This window comes from Balaenoptera acutorostrata, chromosome 10 (genome assembly GCF_949987535.1).
Source record: "Balaenoptera acutorostrata chromosome 10, mBalAcu1.1, whole genome shotgun sequence".
NCBI lineage: Eukaryota > Metazoa > Chordata > Mammalia > Artiodactyla > Balaenopteridae > Balaenoptera > Balaenoptera acutorostrata.
The window spans coordinates 38,527,006-38,549,577 of NC_080073.1; the positions used below are offsets into that span (position 1 = coordinate 38,527,006).

At 48.6% G+C, this 22,572-nt stretch overlaps 2 protein-coding genes across 10 annotated transcripts in view; one reads left to right on the top strand and one right to left on the bottom strand.

The window, feature by feature from the left end:
- The window catches only part of IFRD2 (interferon related developmental regulator 2), a 30,785-nt gene extending 12,901 nt beyond the window's left edge, over positions 1 to 17,884 (top strand). The window contains exons 2-12 of one of the 7 annotated variants that reach the window (XM_057554964.1): positions 9,269 to 9,388; positions 9,474 to 9,558; positions 9,665 to 9,789; positions 9,874 to 10,031; positions 10,191 to 10,244; positions 10,330 to 10,508; positions 10,596 to 10,701; positions 10,986 to 11,174; positions 11,260 to 11,388; positions 11,468 to 11,563; positions 14,800 to 17,884. In XM_057554964.1, coding sequence (XP_057410947.1) covers positions 9,269 to 9,388; positions 9,474 to 9,558; positions 9,665 to 9,789; positions 9,874 to 10,031; positions 10,191 to 10,244; positions 10,330 to 10,508; positions 10,596 to 10,701; positions 10,986 to 11,174; positions 11,260 to 11,388; positions 11,468 to 11,563; positions 14,800 to 14,943 — 1,385 coding nt within the window. In that variant the 3' untranslated portion in view covers positions 14,944 to 17,884. Of the gene's footprint in view, positions 1 to 9,268; positions 9,389 to 9,473; positions 9,559 to 9,664; positions 9,790 to 9,873; positions 10,032 to 10,190; positions 10,245 to 10,329; positions 10,509 to 10,595; positions 10,702 to 10,985; positions 11,175 to 11,259; positions 11,389 to 11,467; positions 11,564 to 11,680; positions 12,181 to 14,799 lie in introns of those variants that run through there. The other 6 variants (XM_057554965.1, XM_057554967.1, XM_057554969.1 and 3 more) reach the window with 6 other exon arrangements.
- On the bottom strand, positions 12,281 to 16,171 carry LSMEM2 (leucine rich single-pass membrane protein 2). 3 transcript variants are annotated; one of them, XM_007168685.3, is made up of 4 exons: positions 15,887 to 16,171; positions 13,129 to 13,345; positions 12,849 to 13,034; positions 12,281 to 12,727 (listed from the first exon to the last, which is right to left on the bottom strand). In XM_007168685.3, exons 1-4 carry the CDS (start codon positions 16,169 to 16,171, stop codon positions 12,594 to 12,596), a joined length of 822 nt encoding a protein of 273 aa, XP_007168747.2. In that variant the 3' UTR covers positions 12,281 to 12,593. The 3 variants fall into 3 exon arrangements, with proteins under 3 accessions (XP_007168747.2, XP_007168749.1, XP_007168748.2); XM_007168687.3 differs by having other exon boundaries at positions 13,129 to 13,230; positions 15,887 to 15,975; XM_007168686.3 differs by having other exon boundaries at positions 13,129 to 13,355; positions 15,887 to 15,974.
- Positions 17,885 to 22,572: the final 4,688 nt, after the last annotated feature.

A 22,572-nucleotide genomic window follows, 5' to 3' on the forward strand; every position in this document is an offset into this window, starting at 1 on the left:
TGAGCTGCATGAGCTGTTTGTATATTTTGAAGATTAATCCTTTGTCTTTTGTTTCATTTGCAAATATTTTCTCCATTCTGAGGGTTGTCTTTTTGTCTTGTTTATGGTTCCTTTGCTGTGCAAAAGCTTAAGTTTAATTAAGTCCCATTTGTTTATTTTTGTTTTTATTTCCATTACTCTAGGAGGTGGGTCAAAAAAGATCTTGCTGTGGTTTATGTTAAAGAGTGTTTTTCCTATGTTTTCCTCTAAGAGTTTTATAGTTTCTGGTCTTACATTTAGGTCTTTAATCCATTTAGAGTTTATTTTTGTGTATGGTGTTAAGGAGTGTTCTAATTTCATTCTTTTACATATAGCTGTCCAGTTTTCCCAGCACCACTTATTGAAGGGGCTGTCTTTTCTCCCTTGTATATTCTTGCCTCCTTTGTCGTAAATTAAGTGACCATATGTGTATGGGTTTATCTCTGGGCATTCTATACTGTACCATTGATCTATATTTCTGCTTTTGTGCCAGTACCATACTGTCTTGATTTCTGCAGCTTTGTGGTATAGTTTGAAGTTGGGGAGCCTGATTCCTCCAATTCCGTTTTTCTTTATCAAGATTGCTTTGGCTGTTTGGGGTCTTTTGTGTTTCCATACGAATTGTAAAATTTTTTGTTCTAATTCTGTGAAGAATGCCATTGGTAGTTTGATAGGGATCGCATTGAATCTGTAAATTGCTTTGGGTAGTATAGTCATTTTCACAGTATTGATTCTTCCAGTCCAAGAACATGGTATATTTCTTCATCTGTTTATGTCATCTTTGATTTCTTTCATCAGTGTTTTATAGTTTTCTGAGTACAGGTCTTTTGTCTCCTTAGGCAGGTTTATTCCTAGGTATTTTATTCTTTTTGTTGCAATGGTAAATGGGATTGTTTCCTTTATTTCCCATTCTGATCTTTCATTGTTCGTGTATAGGAATGCAAGAGATTTCTGTGCATTAATTTTGTATCCTGCAACTTTACCAAATTCATTGATTAGCTCTAGTAGTTTTTTGGTGATATCTTTAGGATTCTCTATGTATAGTATCATGTCATCTGCAAACACTGACAGTTTTACTTCTTCTTTTCCAATTTGTATTCCTTATTTCTTTTTCTTCTCTGATTGCCGTGGCTAGGACTTCCAAAACTATGTTGAATAATAGTGGTGAGAGTGGACATCCTTGTCTTGTTCCTGATCTTAGAGGAAATGCTTTCAGTTTTTCACCATTGAGAATGATGTTTGCTGTGGTTTTGTCATATATGGCCTTTATTGTGTTGAAGTAGGTTCCCTCTATGCCCACTTTCTGGAGAGTTTTTATCATAAACCGGTGTTGAATTTTGTCAAAAGCTTTTTCTGCATCTATTGAGATGATCATATGGTTTTTCTTCTTCAATTTGTTAATATGGTGTATCACATTGATTGATTTGTGTATATTGAAGAATCCTTGCATCCCTGGGATAAATCCCACTTGATCGTGGTGTATGATCCTTTTAATGTGTTGTTGGATTCTGTTTGCTAGTATTTTGTTGAGGATTTTTGCATCTATATTCATCAGTGATATTGGTCTATAATTTTCTTTTTTGATAGTATCTTTGTCTGTTTTGGTATCAGGGTGACGGTGGCCTCATAGAATGAGTTTGGGAGTGTTCCTTCCTCTGCAATTTTTTGGAAGAGTTTGAGAAGGATGAATGTTAGCTCTTCTCTAAATGTTTGATAGAATTCACCTGTGAAGCCATCTGGTCCTGGACTCTTGTTTGTTGGAAGATTTTTAATCACAGTTTCAATTACATTACTTGTGATAAGTGTTTATATTTCTTTTTTTTTTTTTTTAAAGAAATTCACGTTCTTTTATTTATTTATTTATTTATGACTGTGTTGAGTCTTCGTTTCTGTGTGAGGGCTTTCTCCAGTTGCGGCGAGTGGGGACCACTCTTCATCGCGGTGCGCGGGCCTCCCTCCGTCGCGGCCTCTCTTGATGCGGAGCACAGGCTCCAGACGCGCAGGCTCAGTAATTGTGGCTCACGGGCCCAGTTGCTCCGTGGCATGTGGGATCTTCCCAGACCGGGGCTCGAACCCATGTCCCTGCATTGGCAGGCAGATTCTCAACCACTGCACCACCAGGGAAGCCCGTGTTTATATTTCTAACTCTTCCTGGTTCAATCTTGGAATATTGAACCTTTACAAGAATTTGTCCTTTTCTTCATGGTTGTTCATTTTATTGGCATATAGTTGTTTGTACTAGTCTCTTATAATTCTTTGTATTTCTGCGGTGTCAGTTGTGATTTCTCCCTTTTCATTTCTAATTTTATTGATTTGCATCCTCTCCCTTTTTTTCTTGGTGAGTCTGGCTAAGGGTTTATCAATTTTGTTTATCTTCTCAAAGAACCAGCTTTTAGTTTTATTGATATTTGCTATTGTTTTCTTCGTTTCTATTTCATTTATTTCTGCCCTGATCTTTATGATTTCTTTCCTTCTACTGACTTTGGGTTTTCTCTGTTCTTCTTACTCTAGCTGTTTTAAGTGTAGGGTTAGATTGTTTATTTGAGATTTTTCTTATTTCTTGAGGTGAGATTGAATTGCTGTAAACTTCCCTCTTAGAACTGCTTTTGCTGTGTCCCATAGGTTTTGGGTCATCCTGTTTTCATTGTCATTTGTTTCTATGTATTTTTTTATTCTTCTTTGATTTCTTCAGTGATCTCTTGGTTATTTAGTAGCGCACTGTTCAGCCTCCATGTATTTGTGTTTTTTTACAGTTTTTTTTCTTTTAATTGATTTCCAATCTCATAGCATTGTCGTCAGAAATCTCTAGGTATTTTTTGAATTCCTCTTTGATTTCTTCAGTGATCCACTGGTTGTTTAGTAAAATATTGTTTAACCTCCACATGTTTGTGTTTTTTACAGTTATTTTTTCCTGTTATTGATTTTTTTCTTTAAATTTTTATTGACGTATAGTTGATTTACAGTGTTTGTTAGTTTCACATGTACAAAAAAGAGAATGTTATATATATATATTCTTTTTCGAATTCTTTTCCCATATAGTTTATGAGAGAGTGTTGAGTAGAGTTCCCTGTGCTCTACAGTAGGTCCTTGTCGATTGTCTGTTTTATATACATTCGTGTGTATATGTTAATCCCAACCTGCAAATTTATCCCTCCTTGCCCTCTATCCCCTTTGGTAACCATGAGTTTCTTTGCTTTTCTTGTTTTTTTTGGCCATGCTGCGCGGCTTCTGGGATCTTAGTTCCGTGACCACGGATAGAACTCGGACCTTGGCAGTGAAAGCTCAGAGCCCTAACCACTGGACCCATGGGGAATTACCCATAAGTTTCTTTTCTAAATCTATGAGTCTGTTTCTGTTTTGTAAATTAGTTCAGTTGTATCAATTTTTAGATTCCACATATAAGTGATATCATAAGATGTTTTTGATTCTTTGTCTGACTTACTGTGATCATCTCTAGGTCCTTCTTGTTGCTGCAAATAGCATTATTTTGTCCTTTTTTGTGGCTAATATTACATTGTATATATGTACCACATCTTCTTTATCCATTCATTTATCGATGGGCATTTTGGTTGCTTCCTTGTCTTGGTTATTGTATATACTGTTGCAGTGCACATAGGGGTGCATGAGCCATTTGGAACTATGGTTTTCTCTGGGTATTTGCCCAGAAGTGGGATTGCCGGATCATATGATTGCTCATTTTTCGTTTTTTGAGGAACTTCGCTGCTGCTCTCCATACTGGCTGTGCCCTTTTACATTCCCCCCAACAGTGTAGGAGGGTTCCCTTTTCTTCACGCCCTGTCCAGCATTTACTGTTTGTAGACTTTTTGAGGATGGCCATTCTGACTGGTGTGAGGTGATACCTCCTTGTGGTTTTGATTTGCATTTCTCTAATAATTAGCAATGCTGAGTGTGTTTTTGTGTGCTTTTTTTTTTTTTTTTTGAAACAGTGAGAGTAAAATGTACCTCTTAAAATTGGGTCTTGAAAGTCAGCCCTGTTTTGAATTCTGTTTTGATTACTTACTCCCAGACATTTCTCCAGGGCAGGTATCATTTATTTACAGCCCCGCAGGTCTTGTGAATATTAATTATCCCGCAGCACTGGTTTTAGAGTTGTTGTTACTCTTAACTGCCACATGGTGGCAGGGTTATGCATGCCCAACTTTGGGTCTTAGGGCAACCAGAGCCTTAATTAAAGGAAGTCCTGTTCCTGGGTTGTAACTGAGAGTAGAATGTGCCAGAAGAAACACCCGAGGGCTTGTGTCTCCTTACTTCTTCCTTCTTACCCTTCACCCTCCAGACAAATCGCAACCCCTGTAAAACCACGATGCTGAGGGTATTGAGCATACTTTGGTGGGGGACTCTATGGAAGGAGGATGGAGGTGGGAGCTCCACCACCAGGAGACGCACAGCCCAGGTGACTTTTCTTTTCTTTTTTTTTTTAAATTTTTAAATTTTATTTATTTGTTTTTGGCCATGTTGGGTCTTCGTTGCTGCGTGCAGGCTTCCTCTAGTTGCGGCAAGCGGGGGCTGTTCTTGGTTGCAGTGCATGGGCTTCCCATTGCGGTGGCTTCCCTTGTGGTGGAGCACAGGCGCTAGGCGCATGGGCTTCAGTAGTTGTGGCACAAGAGCTCAGTAGTTGTGGCACACGGGCTTAGTTGCTCCACGGCACGTGGGATCTTCCCAGACCAGGGATCGAACCCGTGTCCCCTGCACTGGCAGGCGGATTCTCAACCACTGCTCCACCAGGGAAGCCCCCAGGTGACTTTTCAAAGCTCTTCTAGCCCAGAGGGTCCACCATCCTTTGGGTGCACTATGTTTGGTTTAGCTGTAGGAGGGCCCGCCTCGATCTGGAGATTTTGTCTCATCCAGAAGGGATCAGGCACTCCAGGTCCAAGAGGGCTCATCTGCTGGCACATCCTGCCCAGCTCGCTCAGGCCCACAACAGTCCTGCCTTTGGACCCAACCTGCTTAAGCTCCATGGATGTGACTCCAGCCTAGGTCCCTGAGGCCTGAGGGGAATAGAGTAGGGATTTCTTTCTCTCTTTCTTTCTTCCTTCCTTCTTTCCTTTTCTTTCCTTTCCTTTTTTCTTTCTTTCTTTCTTTCTTCCTTCCTTTCTTTCTTTCAATTTTTCTTTTATTTTGGCATATAGTTGAGTTACCATATTGTGTTTGTCTTAGGTGTACAGCAATGTCATTCTGTTACACATTTACATATATCTGCTCTTTTTCAGATTCTTTTTTTTTTTTTTTTAATATTTATTTATTTGGCTGCGCCAGGTCTTAGTTGTGGCATGCAGTATCTAGTTCACTGACCAGGGATCGAACCCCGGCCCTCCTGTGTTCGGGGCCTGGAGTCTTAACTTCTGGACCACCAGGAAAGTTCCTTTTTTCAGATTCTTTTCAGATATAGGGTCTGAGTAGAGTTCCCTGTGCTCTACAGTAGGTCCTTGTTGATTATCCATTTTCTATATATTAATGTGTAAATGTTAATCCCAGCCCCCTAATTTTTCCCACCCCTCTTCCCATACCACGGCTCCCCCCCCCCCCACCCACCGCCCGCCCAGTAATTGTGCCTTCCCTCTCTGGCGGACCTAGGCTGCTGCTGCTTATTCTTGTTTTTGTTTTTTTGGCTACATTGGGTCTTCGTTGCTATGCTCGGGCTTTCTCTAGTTGCAGAGAGAGGGAGCTACTCTTCGTTGAGGTGTGCAGGCTTTTCAATGCGGTGGCTTCTCTTGTTGCAGAGCACAGGCTCTGAGTGCATGGGCTTCAGTGGCGCGTGGGTTTAGTTGCTCCGCGGCATGTGGGATCTTCCTGGACCAGGGCTCAAACCCGTGTCCCCTGCATTGGCAGGAGGATTCTTAACCACTGCGCCACCAGGGAAGTCCGGACCTAGGCTTCTTAGGAGTACACCCTCATTTGCCACAGTCCAGCCTCTTCAAGCTGTCTCCACACAGCCAACCCTGGTCTGACCTCTGAAGCCTGATATTCAGTACCCCGCCCCCACCAGCAGAGGAGCATCTCAGGCTCTGGTGCACAGGGTGTTGCACAGGGTGGAGGTGCCTACCTTATGTGCAGATTACTCTCCTTTTTGCCATTGCAAACAGGTTGCTGCACTGTCCTCTTAGGGTCTGGACCTTCCCCTTTGTCTAGGCTAATGTCCCTGTCAGTGATCAGGCTTCCCAGGGTGCTGGAATATTTTACCTTCACTGCTCCTTCCCTGGGGCACTAGATTCCTAGTGTCTAGATTCCTTCCCCACCCCGCCCCACCTTTTTTTTTCTTTTTTTAAGCCGAGTCTCACTGCTTCGGAATCTTAGTTCTTTGAAGAGGGATGGAACCCATGACCCCCACCCCCCACCCCCGCAGTGGAAACGTGGAGTCCTAACCACTGGACTGCAAGGAAATTCCCTTTTTTTTTTCCTTTTGTCCTTCCCGGTTACATGGAGGTTTTCTTGCCCTTTCGGAAGTCTGACGTGTTCCTCCGGCGTTCAGTAGGTGTGTGTGAATCATTCCACTTGTAGGTGTATTTTTAATGTCTTTGTAGGAGAGGGTGAGCTCCCTGTCCTACTCCTCTGCCATCTTAATCCTGTCTTGAAAAGTGAGTTTTAGACAGTAGATACTGACCTCAATTAGCAAAACTAAAATTTAATGTTTATTAAAACATAATTTTTTGTAGGTGTGAAAAAAATTTTTCTTTAAAATAACCCTCATTTACCAAATATAGCCAAATTAATTGGGTACAAGTTAGTGGGCTACAGTTTTATAATCAAAGGGAGAGTGGGGAGGGGGAGAAGACCACCTGCTTCCTCATTCTTGAGTAGACATCAATCTTTCATCATCAGCTCCTTCTCCACGTGGGGAATTTTCTTGTCATTACATGGTCAAAGCAGGACTGTCATGGTGCAATGGAAATGAGCAAAAAGGCAGTAATGTATAATAAAATATGAATTCATTTCAAGTTTTAGTATAACGTCAACCTTTCCTTATATTTTTGTTTTTAGTGCATGCAGAGGAGCGTGTCCTGGGAATCATTAATTTATGGAGCTCACTGGGCAGGATGTGGGTCACATTCCACCATTGTTGTGTTGTTTTGGAGCATGTCTCATGCTTCTGTTGCATGGGTTTGTGGTTAAGCAAACCTGCTTTCTTGAGTGATCATTAACTTACAGGGGTCTCCCATACTTTTTTCTTTACTTATAATCCCTTACTAGGATTAACTCTTTAATTACTTGCTTTGTCCTTTTACTCTGTCCCTATCATTGACACTGGGTTATGGTGAAGGAAAGTGCAATGTTTATTGTAAGGTGCCAATAAAAGGAGAAGCCGTGCCTGGTGCTCAAAAACCCCGAACTCCCTGAAGGGTTTCTGTAAAGCACTTTTTTTTTTTTTGGCTGCACTGGGCCTTCGTTACCGCACGCTGGCTTTCTCTAGTTGCAGCGAGCAGGGGCTTCTCATTGTGGTGGCTTCTCTTGTTGCAGAGCACGGGCTGTAGGGCGTGTGGCCTTCCGTAGTTGTGGCGCACGGGATTAGGTGCTCCGCGGCATGTGAGATCTTCCCTGACCAGGGCTCGAACCTGTGTCCCCTGCATTGGCAGGTGGATTCTTAACCACTGCGCCACCAGGGAAGTCCCTGTAAAGCATTTTTAAAGGCGAGGTGAGGGAGAGGGGTCCCAGCGAATGTGATCAGCTTGTGCACAATTCTCTGATTGGTTGATGGTGAGGTAACAGGGCAGTGTCATGGTGTTAACATTATCAATCCTTAGGCGCCAGTAGGTCTAGGGTCTACGTGCTCATGGTCATCACATAGTTAACTTCTTCCATTTGGTGGTGGTTTTAGCACCTGTAAAACAACTCAGGAAATGTGCATCTGATACTGTTATCTAGGAACGTCAGAGATGAGCTATAACAGAGGATATGGTGGAGGGGGTCTATCCCAGGAAGACCCCATAGGGTCCTGCTTGGTTACAAGAGGACGTTGAAGAAAGTAGCAATACTCCAGAAGGCCTAGTGCTGGGGGACGAGTTCACGGAGTGGTGTCAGTCCCAGACAGGAACCAAGGAAGCCTCAAGGGAGGGGCTTCTGGGTGAGTCTTGAGAAGGTAAAGAGGAGAGCACCATTTAGAGGCAATACACTGGGCGAGGGCCTGATATCTGGAGGGACCATGGCATGGTGAAACAAATGAGGGAAGGCTGGGCTGCTTTGGTCAGCCAGGGTAGTGAGAGAGGAGTGAGCAGCATGTGCTGGACTTTGTCCGGCAGGCACAAGGGAGTATGTACGTAGTTCCTGGAAGCAGGGCCAGCCTGGTGACCAGAACCTGTCTGGGGCTCCTGCTGCAGCAGCTGCCCTTACACATAAGTGTTCCAGCCCTGCTGACCCTCACAGTCCCCTGTGTTCACCTGTTTTCAAGGGCTCATGAAGTCAGGGGCCACTCAGCTTTCTGCACTTCCCAGGGTCAGGAGGAGCCTGTGTGTCCATCCACCCAGGGCTGAAGGCCTGGAGTGGACCAAGGTGGGCTCAGGAGACAGTATGCTTGAGGCCTGGGGCACTCACCTACATCCACTAGGAGCTGGGCCTCTGCCCCCAGTGCTGATGGGTGACCTGATGAGCTTGTTGGCCCACCGAAGAGCCGTAGCTAGTCACTTGTCTAGTCATTGTCTTCACTTACCTTGCCCAGAATAGGTGCTTCTCATCTCTTTTGCAATGGAGAAACTGAGCCTTTGAAGACTAGGCACCTGACCTGGTTACACCCCTGTTAAGATGTAGAGCTGGGATTTGAACCCCGGTTCTGTCAGACTTCCCTGACCCTTGCCCTGGCCCTTTTGGGGAGTAATCTGGGCTGGTGGTTGAGCTCCCCCAGGATGCGCCTGGATATGCCCCACTCCAGGCTGAGCCACAGGCCTAGGTGGGGCCTGTGCAGTCCCTTCCGCCTCTGCCCACCTCTAAGTCTCCTTCTTAAAGCAAGCTCTAGTCTCAGGGAGGATCTGCTCACCAAGCCTGCCAGGATATCCTAGGTTGGGCCTGGCGTGTGACTCTCCCCAGCAGATAGACTTCTTTCCCTTTCTCTTGCTTCCTGGCTCAGAGTCCCCGTCTCTTGCTTCCTGGCTCAGAGTCCCCGGCATCAGCCTCTGTGCCTCCCACTTCAGCCTTGAGAAGGGCAGCATTCTGTCTTGTGGGGTCATGAGGCCGGGTGAGGTAACCGAAGCCATCACTCACCAATGAAGGCAGACCATGTGCCCCATTCCACCCTCCCCAGGTGCCCGGAGCAGTACGCAAGCTGACTCAGGTTCCAGTGAGGATGAGGCAGCCAGCGAGGCCCGCAGCACCACCAGTGAATGTCCCAGCCTTCTTAGCACCGCAGCAGAGGAAAGCTTTGGTGAGAGTGGGTGGGAATATGGCAGGGACTCAGTGGGGCTCCGTGGGCTAGGGCAAGAAGCGGGGATGACGAGCTGGCCTTGCAGGGGGGGATGCCGTGGATGAGCAGGGCCAGCAGGAAGACCTTGAGGAGAAGTTGAAGGAATATGTGGACTGCCTCACAGACAAGAGGTACTCCTGACTTCCAACCAATCCCTTCCCCTGTGTCCCTGCTTAGCCCATGCCAAATGTGACCCAGGTAGGATTGGCCCACCAAACCCCTTTCTTCCTCCCCCAGTGCCAAGACCCGGCAGGGTGCTCTCGAGAGCCTGCGTCTGGCCCTAGCAGCGCACCTACTCTCTGACTTCTTGCTGGAGCGCAGCCTCACAGTGGCTGATGCCTTGGAAAAGTGCCTCAAGAAAGGTTGGGCCTGGGGGCGCACAGGGGGCCTGAACTGGCTGGGTACTGGCCCTTGCTGCATTGACTGACTGGAAGGCATCCCTGCAGGGAAGGGCGAGGAACAGGCCCTTGCCGCTGCTGTGCTAGGCCTGCTGTGCATTCAGCTGGGCCCTGGACCCAAGGGTGAGGAGTTATTCCACAGCCTGCAGCCCCTGCTGGTCTCTGTGCTCAGTGACAGCACAGCTAGCCCTGCTGCCCGGCTCCACGTGAGTGTTCCTTGCCCTGTGACACCCTTCCTTCACCTAATCCCTAAGCAGAGACATGGGTTCCACCTGCCTCCAGGCTCCCCTGCTCCGAGGGTGAGCCCCGTGGCTGGGAACCCAGGCTCACCCTCTGACCACGGCCTGGCTTTGCCCTCCTCCCAGCAGTGCGCTTCTGCTCTTGGCCTGGGCTGCTACGTGGCTGCCACCGATGTCCAGGTAAGTGGCCTTCAGGCACAGGCAGTAGAGCACGTAGGCCCTAGCTCTGCCCCTGAGCCACTCCCCTGCCTCCTTATGCCTCTAGGACCTGGTCTCCTGCCTCACCTGCTTGGAAGGCGTTTTCAGCCGGTCCTGTGGTGTGGGTGGCTCCACAGCCCCTGTGGTCCCTGTCAGCCTGCAGGGCTTGCTCTGTGCTGCCCTGCAGGCCTGGGCCTTGCTACTCACCATCTGCCCCAGCGCCCATATCAGCCGCATCCTGGACAGGTAGGGGTGACTGCCCACTGGGAGTGGGAGGGGAAGGGTGAAGAGGCCGCCAGCCCACACACATGGCTCAGCCTGCCACTTCCCCAGGCAGCTGCCCCGGCTGCCCCAGCTCTTGTCCAGTGAAAGTGTGAACCTGCGGATGGCTGCCGGCGAGACCATCGCATTGCTCTTTGAGCTCACCCGGGACCTTGAGGTGTGAGAGATGGCGGGGGGGCGCAGGGGAGGGTGCCTGCTGACACCACCTGCCCATCTCAGGCTGGGTGCAGGGATGCCACAGAAAACAAGGTAGCCTTAGGTCATTATGGAGGGGAAGTAGCCCCAACACAGACTCAGAGGCCAAGTGCTCTGATGGGGCCCCTTAGCGGAGGTGTCTGGTGCAGGCAGGGGCCAAGAAGGGATGCAGAGGAGGGTCAGGCAGAGAAGAAAATGACTTTCTTGGTGAAAGGAAGGATTTGGGCGACCCCACTGTGTTAAAAGCCAACAGAGCTCAGGCTTCTGCTCCCACGTCCTCCATCGCTCCCACTGCAGGAGGACTTTGTTTATGAGGACATGGAGGCCCTCTGCAACATGCTGCGCACTCTGGCCACTGACAGCAACAAGTATCGGGCCAAGGCTGACCGCCGGCGCCAACGCTCTACCTTCCGGTCCGTGCTGCACTTTGTCGAGGTACGTGTGACAAGGGATGCGTCCTAGCGAGGGTGCACCCCCAGGCATAGCCGCCAAGCCCAGTCACAGCCCCTCTACCCTGCAGGGCGGCGAGTGTGAGGAGGAGACAATCCGCTTCGGGCTCGAGGTGCTCTATGTGGACAGCTGGGCTCGGCGCCGGGTCTACGCTGCCTTCAAGGACGCGCTGGGTTCCGGCATGCACCACCACCTCCAGGTGGGGAGGCGGATGGGGAAGGGGTACCCCGCTTGGCTGTTTCAGACTGGCCTGAGCTCACTGCCTTCTTTGCCCCCAGAACAACGAGCTACTCCGTGACATCTTTGGTCTGGGCCCTGTGCTGGTGCTGGATGCCACTGCCCTGAAGGCCTGCAAGATCTCACGTTTTGAGAAGGTTTGCACCTTTGTCTTCCCTCCATTCCTGTGGCCTGGAGCTCTGCAGGGGCTGGAGGAGAAGCCCTGGGCTGCCTCCTCCCAGCTCACTAGACCCTCACTCTTTGTCCCACCCCAGCACCTGTACAACGCTGCTGCCTTCAAAGCCAGGACCAAGGCACGCAGCCGTGTGCGGGACAAGCGGGCAGACATCCTGTGAGGCAGGATCAGCCGAAGAGGAGACTGTCCACATCCTTGCCCATATTTTTAACAGAAGACAGTGCAACACCTGGTTCCTGCCAGGCATTGTCGCTTTATTTTTTTAATGACAAAACCAAAAACAGACATGGGGGTGGGTGGCTGGAGGCCAGGCCACTTGGGACCTTCGTGCTTTGCCCCTGTGCCAGCCCTGTGGCCACTTCCTGCCCTGTCTCAGGGCTGTGGGGCAGGCAGAAGAGGGCTGTCCCTTTCTCAGGCCTTGCTCCCCTGGGATGACCCACTTTCGGGGCGGGGGTGGTGAGAGTATCTGGACAACTGCCACTACAACATGTGGGGAGGTGAGGCTACCTGAAGTGGATTTATATGCTGAGTTTTAAAGATTTTAGAGATAATTAATTAAACAATGTGCAGCCTTCTGTGGCCCTGGCTTCTGGGTGTTTCTGCCTGCCCTCCCTATCCACCAACCCAGGCTTGGGCCCAGCTGGGCCTCCCTATCTCCATCTCACCTTTGCCCTCCAAAATAATCTCTCCCCAGGGGCCCTCCTCCCCCTACTCAGAGCCCAGCCTGTCTTTTGAGAGCTGAGGCTGGACCCCCCCCCCACTGGGAGGCCTGGCAGAGTTTGGGTGACCAGGGTGGGCAGCTATTTTTAGACTTCTGAACCTGCTATCTGGAGAAGGCAAGAAAGGCAGGCAGCTGCGGGGTCAGATCAGGCTCTTATATGAAAACCTCACCAAGGAAGTAATGTGGAGCAGTAGTGGGAGAGGGGAAAGCTACCAATGGCCACTTTATTCCCCCCTACACATACCCCCAGGCCCCAGGTCCAAGTGGCATCTCAACTGGGTGCTCGGGCCTCACTCGAGTTGAGCCTCCGCAGCTGGCTGAGGCTGGCGAGCCGGAGTTTGAGCAGCATTTCCTCCTGCGTTCGCAGTGTGTGCGCCAGCACTCGTAGGGATTCGCTCTGCAGCACTAAGACAGGTGGGCAGTAATGGGGGATTATCAGACCACATGCCACCCCACAACACCCGACCCTCCCAGCCCTTCACTGCCTCGGTCTCTCCATTCCACTGGCTTCCTGCGCCCTCCTTACCACTCAGGTAGACGGCCAGGACAGCCAGCGCCAGGCAGGTGAGCACCAGCAGCGCCAGCAGCAGCAGGAAGCTGCCGCGGCTGTGCGCGGGGCTGCAGCTGGTCTGGGCACACATCGATGGAGGCAGGATGCCCAGCAGCTCATCCCATGGCTGCGCCTCCTCGGCCAGGTAGGGCCACAGTGAACCTGCAGGGCAAACGGGGGATCAGGAGGGCGGCAGGTGCGCCTGCTTTCCTCCCTTCTCCCAGTCCATGGGTCCCACTCCCCTGCACCCTCTCACCTCCGCTGTGCAGATCGCTGATGGACTCCACCCGGTGTAGGCGAACCTCCTGCACATGATTAGGAGCCAGTGGTGCCCTGCTCCTTGTCGGTGCCACGGTGTCTGCAGGGGCAGCGTGGGGCTGATTCAGCCAGCGGGTCATGCCCTCCCTTCTAGATGGTGTCCAGCGGCAGCAGGGGCTCAGAAGAGGTAGAAGGGGCATTTGGCTCCTGATCCCCTAAAACCAACTCAGGAGTGACCCGTGATTTGGAACCAAGACAACGTGAAAACTGCGTACGCCTGTTTCACCCACAGTAGCAGGAGGTGCTGCTTGACTTACATTTATTTGTTTCCTTCCAAGCACCTCAGGGACTTTCAGGCATTCCCCTCTGCTTGCTCGTTTCTAGAGAATTTATCAGGCTTGGAGAACTCAACCCACAGCCCATGAAGTTCATTCCTGCTTCTGCTATCAGTTTTCCCTGCAGACCCTGTGCCTGGGGCCTTCTCCCAGTACCCAGCAGAAGCAGCCCTATTCTAGCCAGCTTTTTGCCTTTTGCTCCTGGCCTCAGCTCTGCCTCCTTTTACATACTAAGTGTGATTCTGCTGTGAACCCTGCTGTTCTCACTCATCATGAGAGGAGACCCACCTTTGTTAGCAAACTGTTCCACTTGCCTTTGAGGTCTCCCCTCAGGCATCTCTTCGAGGCTGCCTGGGCATTTAGGTTGTTTCCAATCCCCTTCCTAAATTAAAACCCCCTAGAAAAGGACATGCATCATTGAGTATTAAGGCTTTCCCCCAGTTTCCCAATAGTTATTAAGGATGGATTCCCAGAAGCAGAATTACTAGGTCAAACAGCAGGGACTTTTCCTTTTAAGCTGTCATCACATTGTCCTCTGGAATAGTTGTCCACAGCCTCCAAAAGAGTAAAATGTCGCCACCAATAGGCATCTCCATAGAAAAAAATTTTATATACATAAGTGTGCACATATATATTTGCTAAGTTGGGAGATGAGAAAAGGCCTTTCTTGACCAATTTTGTTGGGGGTCTTTGCTTGGGGAGCCTGACCAATATCTGTGTGGCTTCCTAGTTCACAGCCTCTGCCCATTTAGTCACTGGGGCTGTGTACCGTTCTTGTGATTTTAATTACTTATTTTTGGACCCAGTGAAGTATTTATTTTGTGATCTCTAAAAATTATATTTTCTTCTGGTGGTGCTTCCCCCCTCCCCTTGAAGTCTTGGCCCCTTTGGGACTTCCCTGGTGGCAGTGGCTAAGACTCTGCGCTTCCAATGCAGGGGGCCTGGGTTCGATCCCTGGTCAGGGAACTATATTCCACATGCTGCAACTAAGACCCGATGCAGCCAAATTAAAAGAAAAAATTCTTGGCCCCTTAAGATCTCCAGATGCCTAGCTGGAAGCTAGATAACAAATTCAGGGGCATTGGCAGGATACCTCCTGATAGAAGCAGGGGTGATTGGACTCTCTGGGTCTAACACTTTCAGAATAGTACCGTAACCTTCATGATTTGCTTGAAACTGACCTTTGACATGCTCAAAAATGTGTAAAACAAAAACCAGTGCTGTCTGTCCGTTAGGTCTGGGTGGTGGTGGATTGGGGTTCGTATTAAATTCTGTGCACTTGGCTGTGTTTTTCCCACACTTTTAAATTGATCTTGGGTTCTTTCTGTTACCAGGAAGAACACATAGTAAATGTCATCCTTAAGACCTCAAAAGGGGACTTCCCTGGTGGCTCAGTGGTTAAGAATCCGCTTGCCAATGCAGGGGACACGAGTTCGAGCCCTAGTCCAGGAAGATCCCACATGCCGCGGAGCAGCTAAGCCCGTGCGCCACAACTACTGAGCCTGCGCTCTAGAGCCTGTGAGCCACAACTACTGAAGCCCGGGCACTTAGAGCCTGTGCTCTGCAACAAGAGAGGCCACCGCAATGAGAAGCCCGCGCTCTGCAACGAAGAGTAGCCCCCGCTCGCCGCAACTAGAGAAAAGCCCGTGCGCAGCAACGAAGACCCAACTCAGCCAAAAATAAATATTAAAAAAAAAAAAAAAAAGACCTCAAAAGGAAGCAAACACTCTCACACCCAGGGCCAGTCCCCTCCCATTCAGTATAAAATGTCGAAAATGTGATGGGGGGAGTTGACCAGTTGGGTCAAGCTGGAGCCTTGGTGCAGCTGGTCCTGCATCCTGGCCAGCACTGTACCTGAAGCTTCCCAGGTCCCTGCTCTGGCCCCTCTGAGCTTCCATACTTTTTGCATGACAGTGAGTCAATTAGGAAAGTGGCCACCAAAGTCTTTAACTAGAAGTCAGTCCGGCCAGGCCAAGGGACCCCAACCTTTAGCCAGTTGGGGCCACACAGGCCCACACTGGAGGCCAGAAGCCTATCCACTCCCAGTCCCTGGGTCATGTGCCCAAATGCTTTGCAAAACCACTGCCTGCCCCCAATCCCAGTGCCCTCCCTTAAGGAAGAGCTTAACTGGCCAGCCTGCCCAGCCCACACCCACTTGGGCACAACCTGTAGTTGACCCTCCCCTGCCCCCAACCCCTCCCTGCTGTCCTCAGCAGGGGTTACAGGTATGAGGTGAGGAGGCGTTCGGGGCATGGTAGGCCCTTCCTTCACGCATAGGGGGCCAGTCCCTTCACTCGAGCTAGGACACGGTGACTGATGACTAGTTAAGGAAGTGAGGTCAGTAGGAAAGGGGCCAGGTTTCTCCATGGTCTACAGGGTCACAGCATTGGGGCCTTACCCTCCCTCACAGTCATTTCCTACCTTCTTGGGCCTCCTCTGGCATGGTGGGTGTTGGGCAGGCAGGGGGTCGATGGGAGTGCCTAGTACCAGGACCAGATAGAGGCAGCAGTGGCTCCGCTGAGAGCCTGGGGAAGGCCTGGCCGCCTCCCAACCTGGGCTGAAAATAGGCGTGAGCTCAGCACACTGGGCTATATTTAGAGGGGGCACCTCCCAGCCATGGGAAGGAGCAGAGTGACCCACATGGACCAGCCTAGACGAGCTACCTGGTGATGGAGCCCAGGCAAGAGCACACCTCCAGTAGTGCATGTACCCTGGGAACCCTGCTACTCATGTCTGCAGGGCCTTGGTGTCCATCCAGACAAGCCTCCTCAGGCTCACCTCCAGTGATGTCCCACATGGCAAGCCCATGCAAGGGAGTCCTATGCATCTCCACCCCTCCACCCCCTGAAGACCCCTACCCACAGCGGGTTCATCTAGCAAATGTGGGACAAGCACCCACCACTGATCTGCTGGCATCACGAATTAGGAGTGATGAACAACTGGAGCCCAGTGCCCTGAGGGCTCTGAGAGCCCCCAAAGGGGACAGAGACACCCCCAATACCTGCAGGTACCCATGCTGGTCAGTGGAGGAACATAGGTTGAAGGTTGATACTTCTATTACTAAGTTTACAACTTTGGGTAAAGGAATGCTCCCTTTCAGACCTGTTTTCTCATCTGTAAAGCAGGAATAACAATGGTTCCTACCTGGCACAGTTCACATGAGAATGGAAATATAAGCACATTCTGAAGCCCTTAGCCCAATGCAAAGTTTTGATCCTCCTTCCTCTCTCCATAAGGGAACAGAGGTCACACAAGTTCATGTGAGGATGCATGGCACCACCTGCCCTTAAAGAGAGGGAGTGGCCCAGCTTAGGACCCACCCTCTGCTGTTGGACCCCTGTGCCCCTCCTTCCCAAATGGGACAAAGCAAGACAATAGGAGCTACTTCTTAAACATCTGAAATCCATCACTCTGCTGTATCCTTCTTGATATTCCTCAAACGCAAGCTTGTTCCCACCTCAGGGCCTTTGCACTGGCTGTTCCCACCTGGAATGTTCTTCCCTAGATGCTCCCATGGCTGGCTCCCTGTCATTTAGCTCAAATGTCACCCCCTCAGTGAGGCCTTCTGCTCACGTTCTTTTCTACATCACCCAATTTTATTTTTTTCATAGCATTTAGCCCAGAAATTATATCATCCAGAATATACAGTTGACCCTTGAATAACTAGGGGTTAGGGATCCCAACCCTCTGTGCAATGGAAAATCCACATATAACTTTACAGTTCACCCACCCTCTGTAACCATGGTTCCGCATCTGCAGATTCAACAAACCAGGGATCCTGTAGTACTGTAGTACTATTTATTGAAAAAAATCACATGTAAGTGGATCCTATACAGCTCAAGCTGGTGTTATTCAAGGGTTAACTGTACTATGCATGTCAGTATCCCCAAAGGCCCTACAGAATCCACTCAGTCACATGGAAACCACCTTTAATCCTCACCACAGCATCCTTAAAATAAATAGGTTTTGAGACTTCCAGGAAGGTGTCCAAGGCCACACAGCAAGAACTAGTGAGACAGGGTGGGACCTGGCACCTTTTGCTGCAGTGCTTACACCTGGACAAACAACTCCTGGAGCAACAATACAAGAAACTATAAGGGACTAAAAATAACTATGCACCTGCAACTGGGGCAAATTATGAACAAGATACAAAAAGACCAAAAACCCAACTGCCACTTCTGAAGTGTTGGGAGCAAAAGGAGTGCACTTCTCACGATTCCTGCCCACGACACCACCAAGAGAGTGGGCAGACCACCTAAGCCACCCCTACCGCCTGAACCATGGATCTGACCCTACCCTCACCCCATTTAAAGGACCAACTCACCCCCCACCCCCGCTTCAGGGAGCAAGCAAGGCAACCTGTTGTTTGTTTCTGCTCCCTTGTGCTGCAGCATGAGTCCCAATAAAGCCTTGCCTGAATTTCTCGTCTGCCCTCTTATCAATTTCTGTTCACTGAAGAGTCCAAGAATCTGGGTCGGTAACGTACTTGGTGGCAACTCCACTGGACACCTATGGGGACTTCTGCCCCCTCCCTGGGAGAGAATCCAGGCACCTCTGGAACCAACAAACGCAGTTTCCCCGTAGGTGACAAGCTGCCACCTGAACCTCGTTTCAGCATAATCACGTTTGGTAAGTCTGCCTTCCTGGCCCCTGAGAGTCTCAGTACCATCATTCAGGCAACGCTTTCCCCCTCCCCTTTGTCCTTTTTCCCTCATGGTTTTCCCTTTCCCTCTCCTGATAGCTCTCTACTTCCCCTTTCTCTGTCCTCTTGTTCCAAGAGAGTGGACATCGGGCAGCTACAGCAGCACTCCTCTCAGCTTGTGAGACCATGCTCCCTCTGACCAACGACTCACCTTGATGGATGACAAACAGAGGTGGGAGAGGCTCGCCTCAAGCAGTGCAGATCTTGGTCCAGCAGGCTCTCCCGGACAGGAGATTTCTGAGAGTGATAGAGGTTCAACCCTCATATCCTGTAGTTTTTGCAAGTCCAATCATCACAATATCCTCACCTTTATTTTCCTGCCGCCAAGAGAAGTCCCATCAGGAACGGGCCAAGGCAGATTTCTATAAAAACCTGTGGGTGCAAATCCTACCTGTGGGTTAGAGTCCTACGTATGATGTACAAAGTGTACGCATGCATAGAAGTCCCACCTGTGGATCAGAATCCCACAGAGACGTACAAATGGTTGTTTCCCAGGATTAATCACCCCAGTGGGCAGTGGACAGGGTGCTGCCTCCTTCACTGGCCCTTTCTGAAGGTGCGCAGACTGGTGCCTACATAGACACCTGCTGGGGGCAGGTTGAAACGGCAATCTCTCTCTTTCTGTCTTTTCTATCCCTCCTCCCTTTACCTCTCCCTTGATTCTTACACCTACACTCCTGTTCCTTTCATCCTGGGGACTCCTTCTTTGTGTCACAAACTCTGGGGAGGAAATTCTGTGACCCCCTTGGTTGTAACGCTAGGCCTCAGCTCCATCTGGCCCCCGGGATCTCCAGTTGTTAGCCCCAAATTTATATGTAAACATGAAAAACACCCAGGGAATCCTCAAAGACTATCCTCGGGGTTGCATTCTTAAAAACTGGGGAAAATTTAAATTAGGCGGTTTAAAAAGGAATAAGCTGCTTTTCTCTTTCAACACAGCCTGGCCCCAATATGCCTTGGGCGACCAGGCGAAGTGGCCACAGAATGAATCCCTTAACTTTAACACCATTTTACAACTGGACCTGTTTTGTAAACAGTCCCCAAAATGGGAGAAGTCCCATAAGCACAGGCCATTATAAAACTCTGTCAAAACTCTGCTCTGAGGGATTCCTGTCATATGTGTTTAGCCTCTATTTCTGTGTCTCTCCCAGAAGGTTTGGAGCCAGACGCCTATTTCAACCACCACTAGCCGTCAGCACACCAAGCCATCTTTTCGGTCTCCCATTTCTTCCCCTTCCCTGTCTTCAGGCCCGGACCCCCACCTTACCCTGTCAAATCAGAAACCCCAAAATAAGAACCCAGGTGCTTTCCCCAGTGGGGCTCCAATCAGGCTCAAAGGTAGCCCCCACTTTTGCCCCACCAGGCTTTTACGACATCTGGGAAGTAACTGATGAGAATGGAGAATTGCTAGAGTGCAGCATGTCCCCTTCTCACTGCCGGACCTAGAAATCTGTAAGGAGCGATTTGGCAGGTTCTCAGAGAACCCTGAAAAGCTTAGGGACAAATTTATCAGGCTGGGATTAACATTCTCCCTGACCTGGTAGGATATCATAGTTATTCTGGCCCACTGCTGTACCCTGAATGACATGGAGCGTATACTGAAAAAGGACAAAAAACACACAGATGGCCTTCTGACCACCAATCTGCACCACCAAATTTATCAAGTGAGTGGTAACACAATCCAAGATCATGAGCCACACTGGGACTATGAGGATCATGTAGGCCAGGCTAAGATGAAACATGTTACTTGTGTATCAGAAGGAATGAAAAGGTATACGGTGAAACCTGTAAATCATGAAGTCCAAGAAGTTACACAAAAACAAGATAAAAACCCAGCACTCTTCCTGAGCTGGAAGGCAGGGTCATTCAGGAAGTAAACCAATGCAGACCCTGAGTTTGCAGAAGGGAAATCACTATTTACCATGCATTTTATCACCCACTCTGCTCCTGATAGCAGGAGAAAACTGCAAAAGCTTGAGGCTGGGTCCCAAACAAAAGACACAAAATAGCCAAAGCAATTCTGAGATAGAAAAACGGGAGCTGGAGGAATCAGACTCCCTAACTTCAGATTATGCTACAAAGCTACAGTAATCAAAACAGGATGGTATGGCACAAAAACAAAAATATAGATCAATGGAACAGTATAGAAACCCCAGAAATAAACCCACCCTAAAATGGTTACTTAAACTACGACAAGGAGGCAAGAATATAAAATGGAAAAAGACACTCTCTTCAATGACTGGTGGTAGAAAGCTACATGTAAAAGAATGAAATTACAACATTCTCTAACACCATACATAAAAATAAAATCAAAATGAATTAAAGACCTAAGTGTAAGGTCAAATACTCTAAAACACTTAGATGAAAACATAAAAACAACACTGTTTGACATAAATAGCAAAAATATTTTTTGGATCCACAACTTAAGAAATGAAAGTAAAGACAAAAATATGGGACATAATTAAACTTCAATGGTTCAGCACAGAAGACACCATAAAAAAAGAAAACCATCAAAATGCTGGAAAGTATCAACATGTCCAAATGAAGCAACCCACAAGGGATTCACCTCCAAAATACAGAAACAGCTCAGGAAGCTCTATATAAAAACAACAACAAAACAAAAAATAAGCTGAAGAATTAACTAGACAATTCTCCAAGGAAAATGTACAGATGGAAAAAAAACACATGAAAAAATGCTCAACATCACGAATTATTAGAGAAATACAAATCAAAATTACAACGAGGTAAGACCTCAACCAGTAAGAACGGCCATCAGCAAAAAGTCTCAAAACACTAAATGCTGGACAGGGCGTGGAGAAAACGCAAACCTCCTGCACTACTGGAGGGAATATAAATTGGTACAACAACCGGGGAGAACAGTGCGGAGGTTCCTGCAAAAAGGAAAAAGACAACTACCATCTGATCCCCCAATCCCACTTCTGGGCAAACACCCAGAGAAAACCATAGTTCAAAAACCTACACGCACCCCAACGTGCATCACAGCACTCTATACAACAACCGAGACACCGAAGTAGGCAAAATGTCCCCCAACAGATGACTGGATACAGAAGTTGTGTTACATATCTACGATGGAATAGTACACAACCATACAAAAGACGGAAATACTGCCATTTGCAGCAACACGGAAGGACCTCGAGATGATCCAAGTGAAGTAAATCAGATGAAGGTCGATAAATATCATGGGATATGACTTACATGTGGAATCTAAAAACTCATACAAATCAACTGATTCACAAAACAGCGACAGACTCAGAGACTTAGAAAACAAACTTATGCTTACCAAAGGGGAAAGATGGGGGAGAGGGATACATTAGGAGGTGGGCATTAACATGTATACATGAACATATATACAATCCATACTCCAGAAAGAGCTACTCTACAACACAGGGGATTCTGTTCAACACTTTGTCACAACCTATATAAGAGAAGGATCCTAAAAAAATAGACATATGCATAGGTACGACTAAATCACAACGCTTTACACCTGCAAGAGACACAACATGGTCCATCCAGTTGCTTGAAAATGAAAGAAAAATGCAGTTCAAGAAAAAGAAAGGAAGAAAATGAAAGACGTGTACTGGATTTTTTGCAGCCTCGGGGACCTGGGCTGGTGTCACATCCCTGCAGCCTCAGCAGGCTGTGTCTCAAGCCTGGTTGTCGTGGGGCTGAGGGGACTGGGGAGGATGTGCCAGCAAATGAGCCCCCCTGGGACCTGCAGTGTCTGGTCCACTCGAAATGGGACCACAATCTCCAGATCAGGGCAGGCCCTCCTATAGCTCAACCAAGCCTAGTGCGCCCAAAGGAGGGTGGATCCTCTGCGCTGCAAGAGCTTTGAAACGTCACCTGATCTCCACATCTCCTGGTGCTGGGGTTCCCACCTCCAGCCTCCTGCCTTCGTGTCGTACCAACTACAGTTCCCTCGGCACCCTCCCTCAGTGTAGCACTTTGGCAAGGGGTGCGACTTGTGTGGGGGTGAAGGGTAACAGGCAGAAAGGAAGGAGACACAAGCCCTTGGGTGTTGGTTCTGGCACGTGCCCCTCCAAGTTACAACCCGGGAACACCGCTTTCTTTCGCTAAGGCTCTGGTTGCCAGAGGGACCAGAGATGGGCACGAAGAAGTCTGCCGCCTTGTGGACAATTCCTGGAACAACAACTTGGAAACCGGTGCTTCTGGGCACTACGATTCACAAGGCCTGCAGGGCTTTAAAAAAATAACACCTGCGCTCAAGAAATGTCCTAGGATACGTAATTGAAAAGACTTCAGAACAGGCCGGATTGGTCAGAAGACAATTTCAAGAGGTACATTTCCCTCACACTGTTGGGAAAGAAGAAAAAAAAAACATGAAAAGATGCTGAAGATCACCAATTACTTGAGAATTGCAAAT

What these genes read in the sequence shown, in the direction of transcription:
- LSMEM2 (XM_007168685.3), bottom strand. Translation starts at nt 16,171, where the DNA reads ATGCACTACTGGAGGTGTGCTCTTGCCTGGGCTCCATCACCAGGTAGC. An exon ending in CAGCGATCTGCACAGCGGAG is followed by an intron (nt 13,035 to 13,128) that starts GTGAGAGGGTGC and finishes TTTGCCCTGCAG; the next exon opens with GTTCACTGTGGCCCTACCTG. An exon ending in CCTGGCCGTCTACCTGAGTG is followed by an intron (nt 12,728 to 12,848) that starts GTAAGGAGGGCG and finishes CACCTGTCTTAG; the next exon opens with TGCTGCAGAGCGAATCCCTA.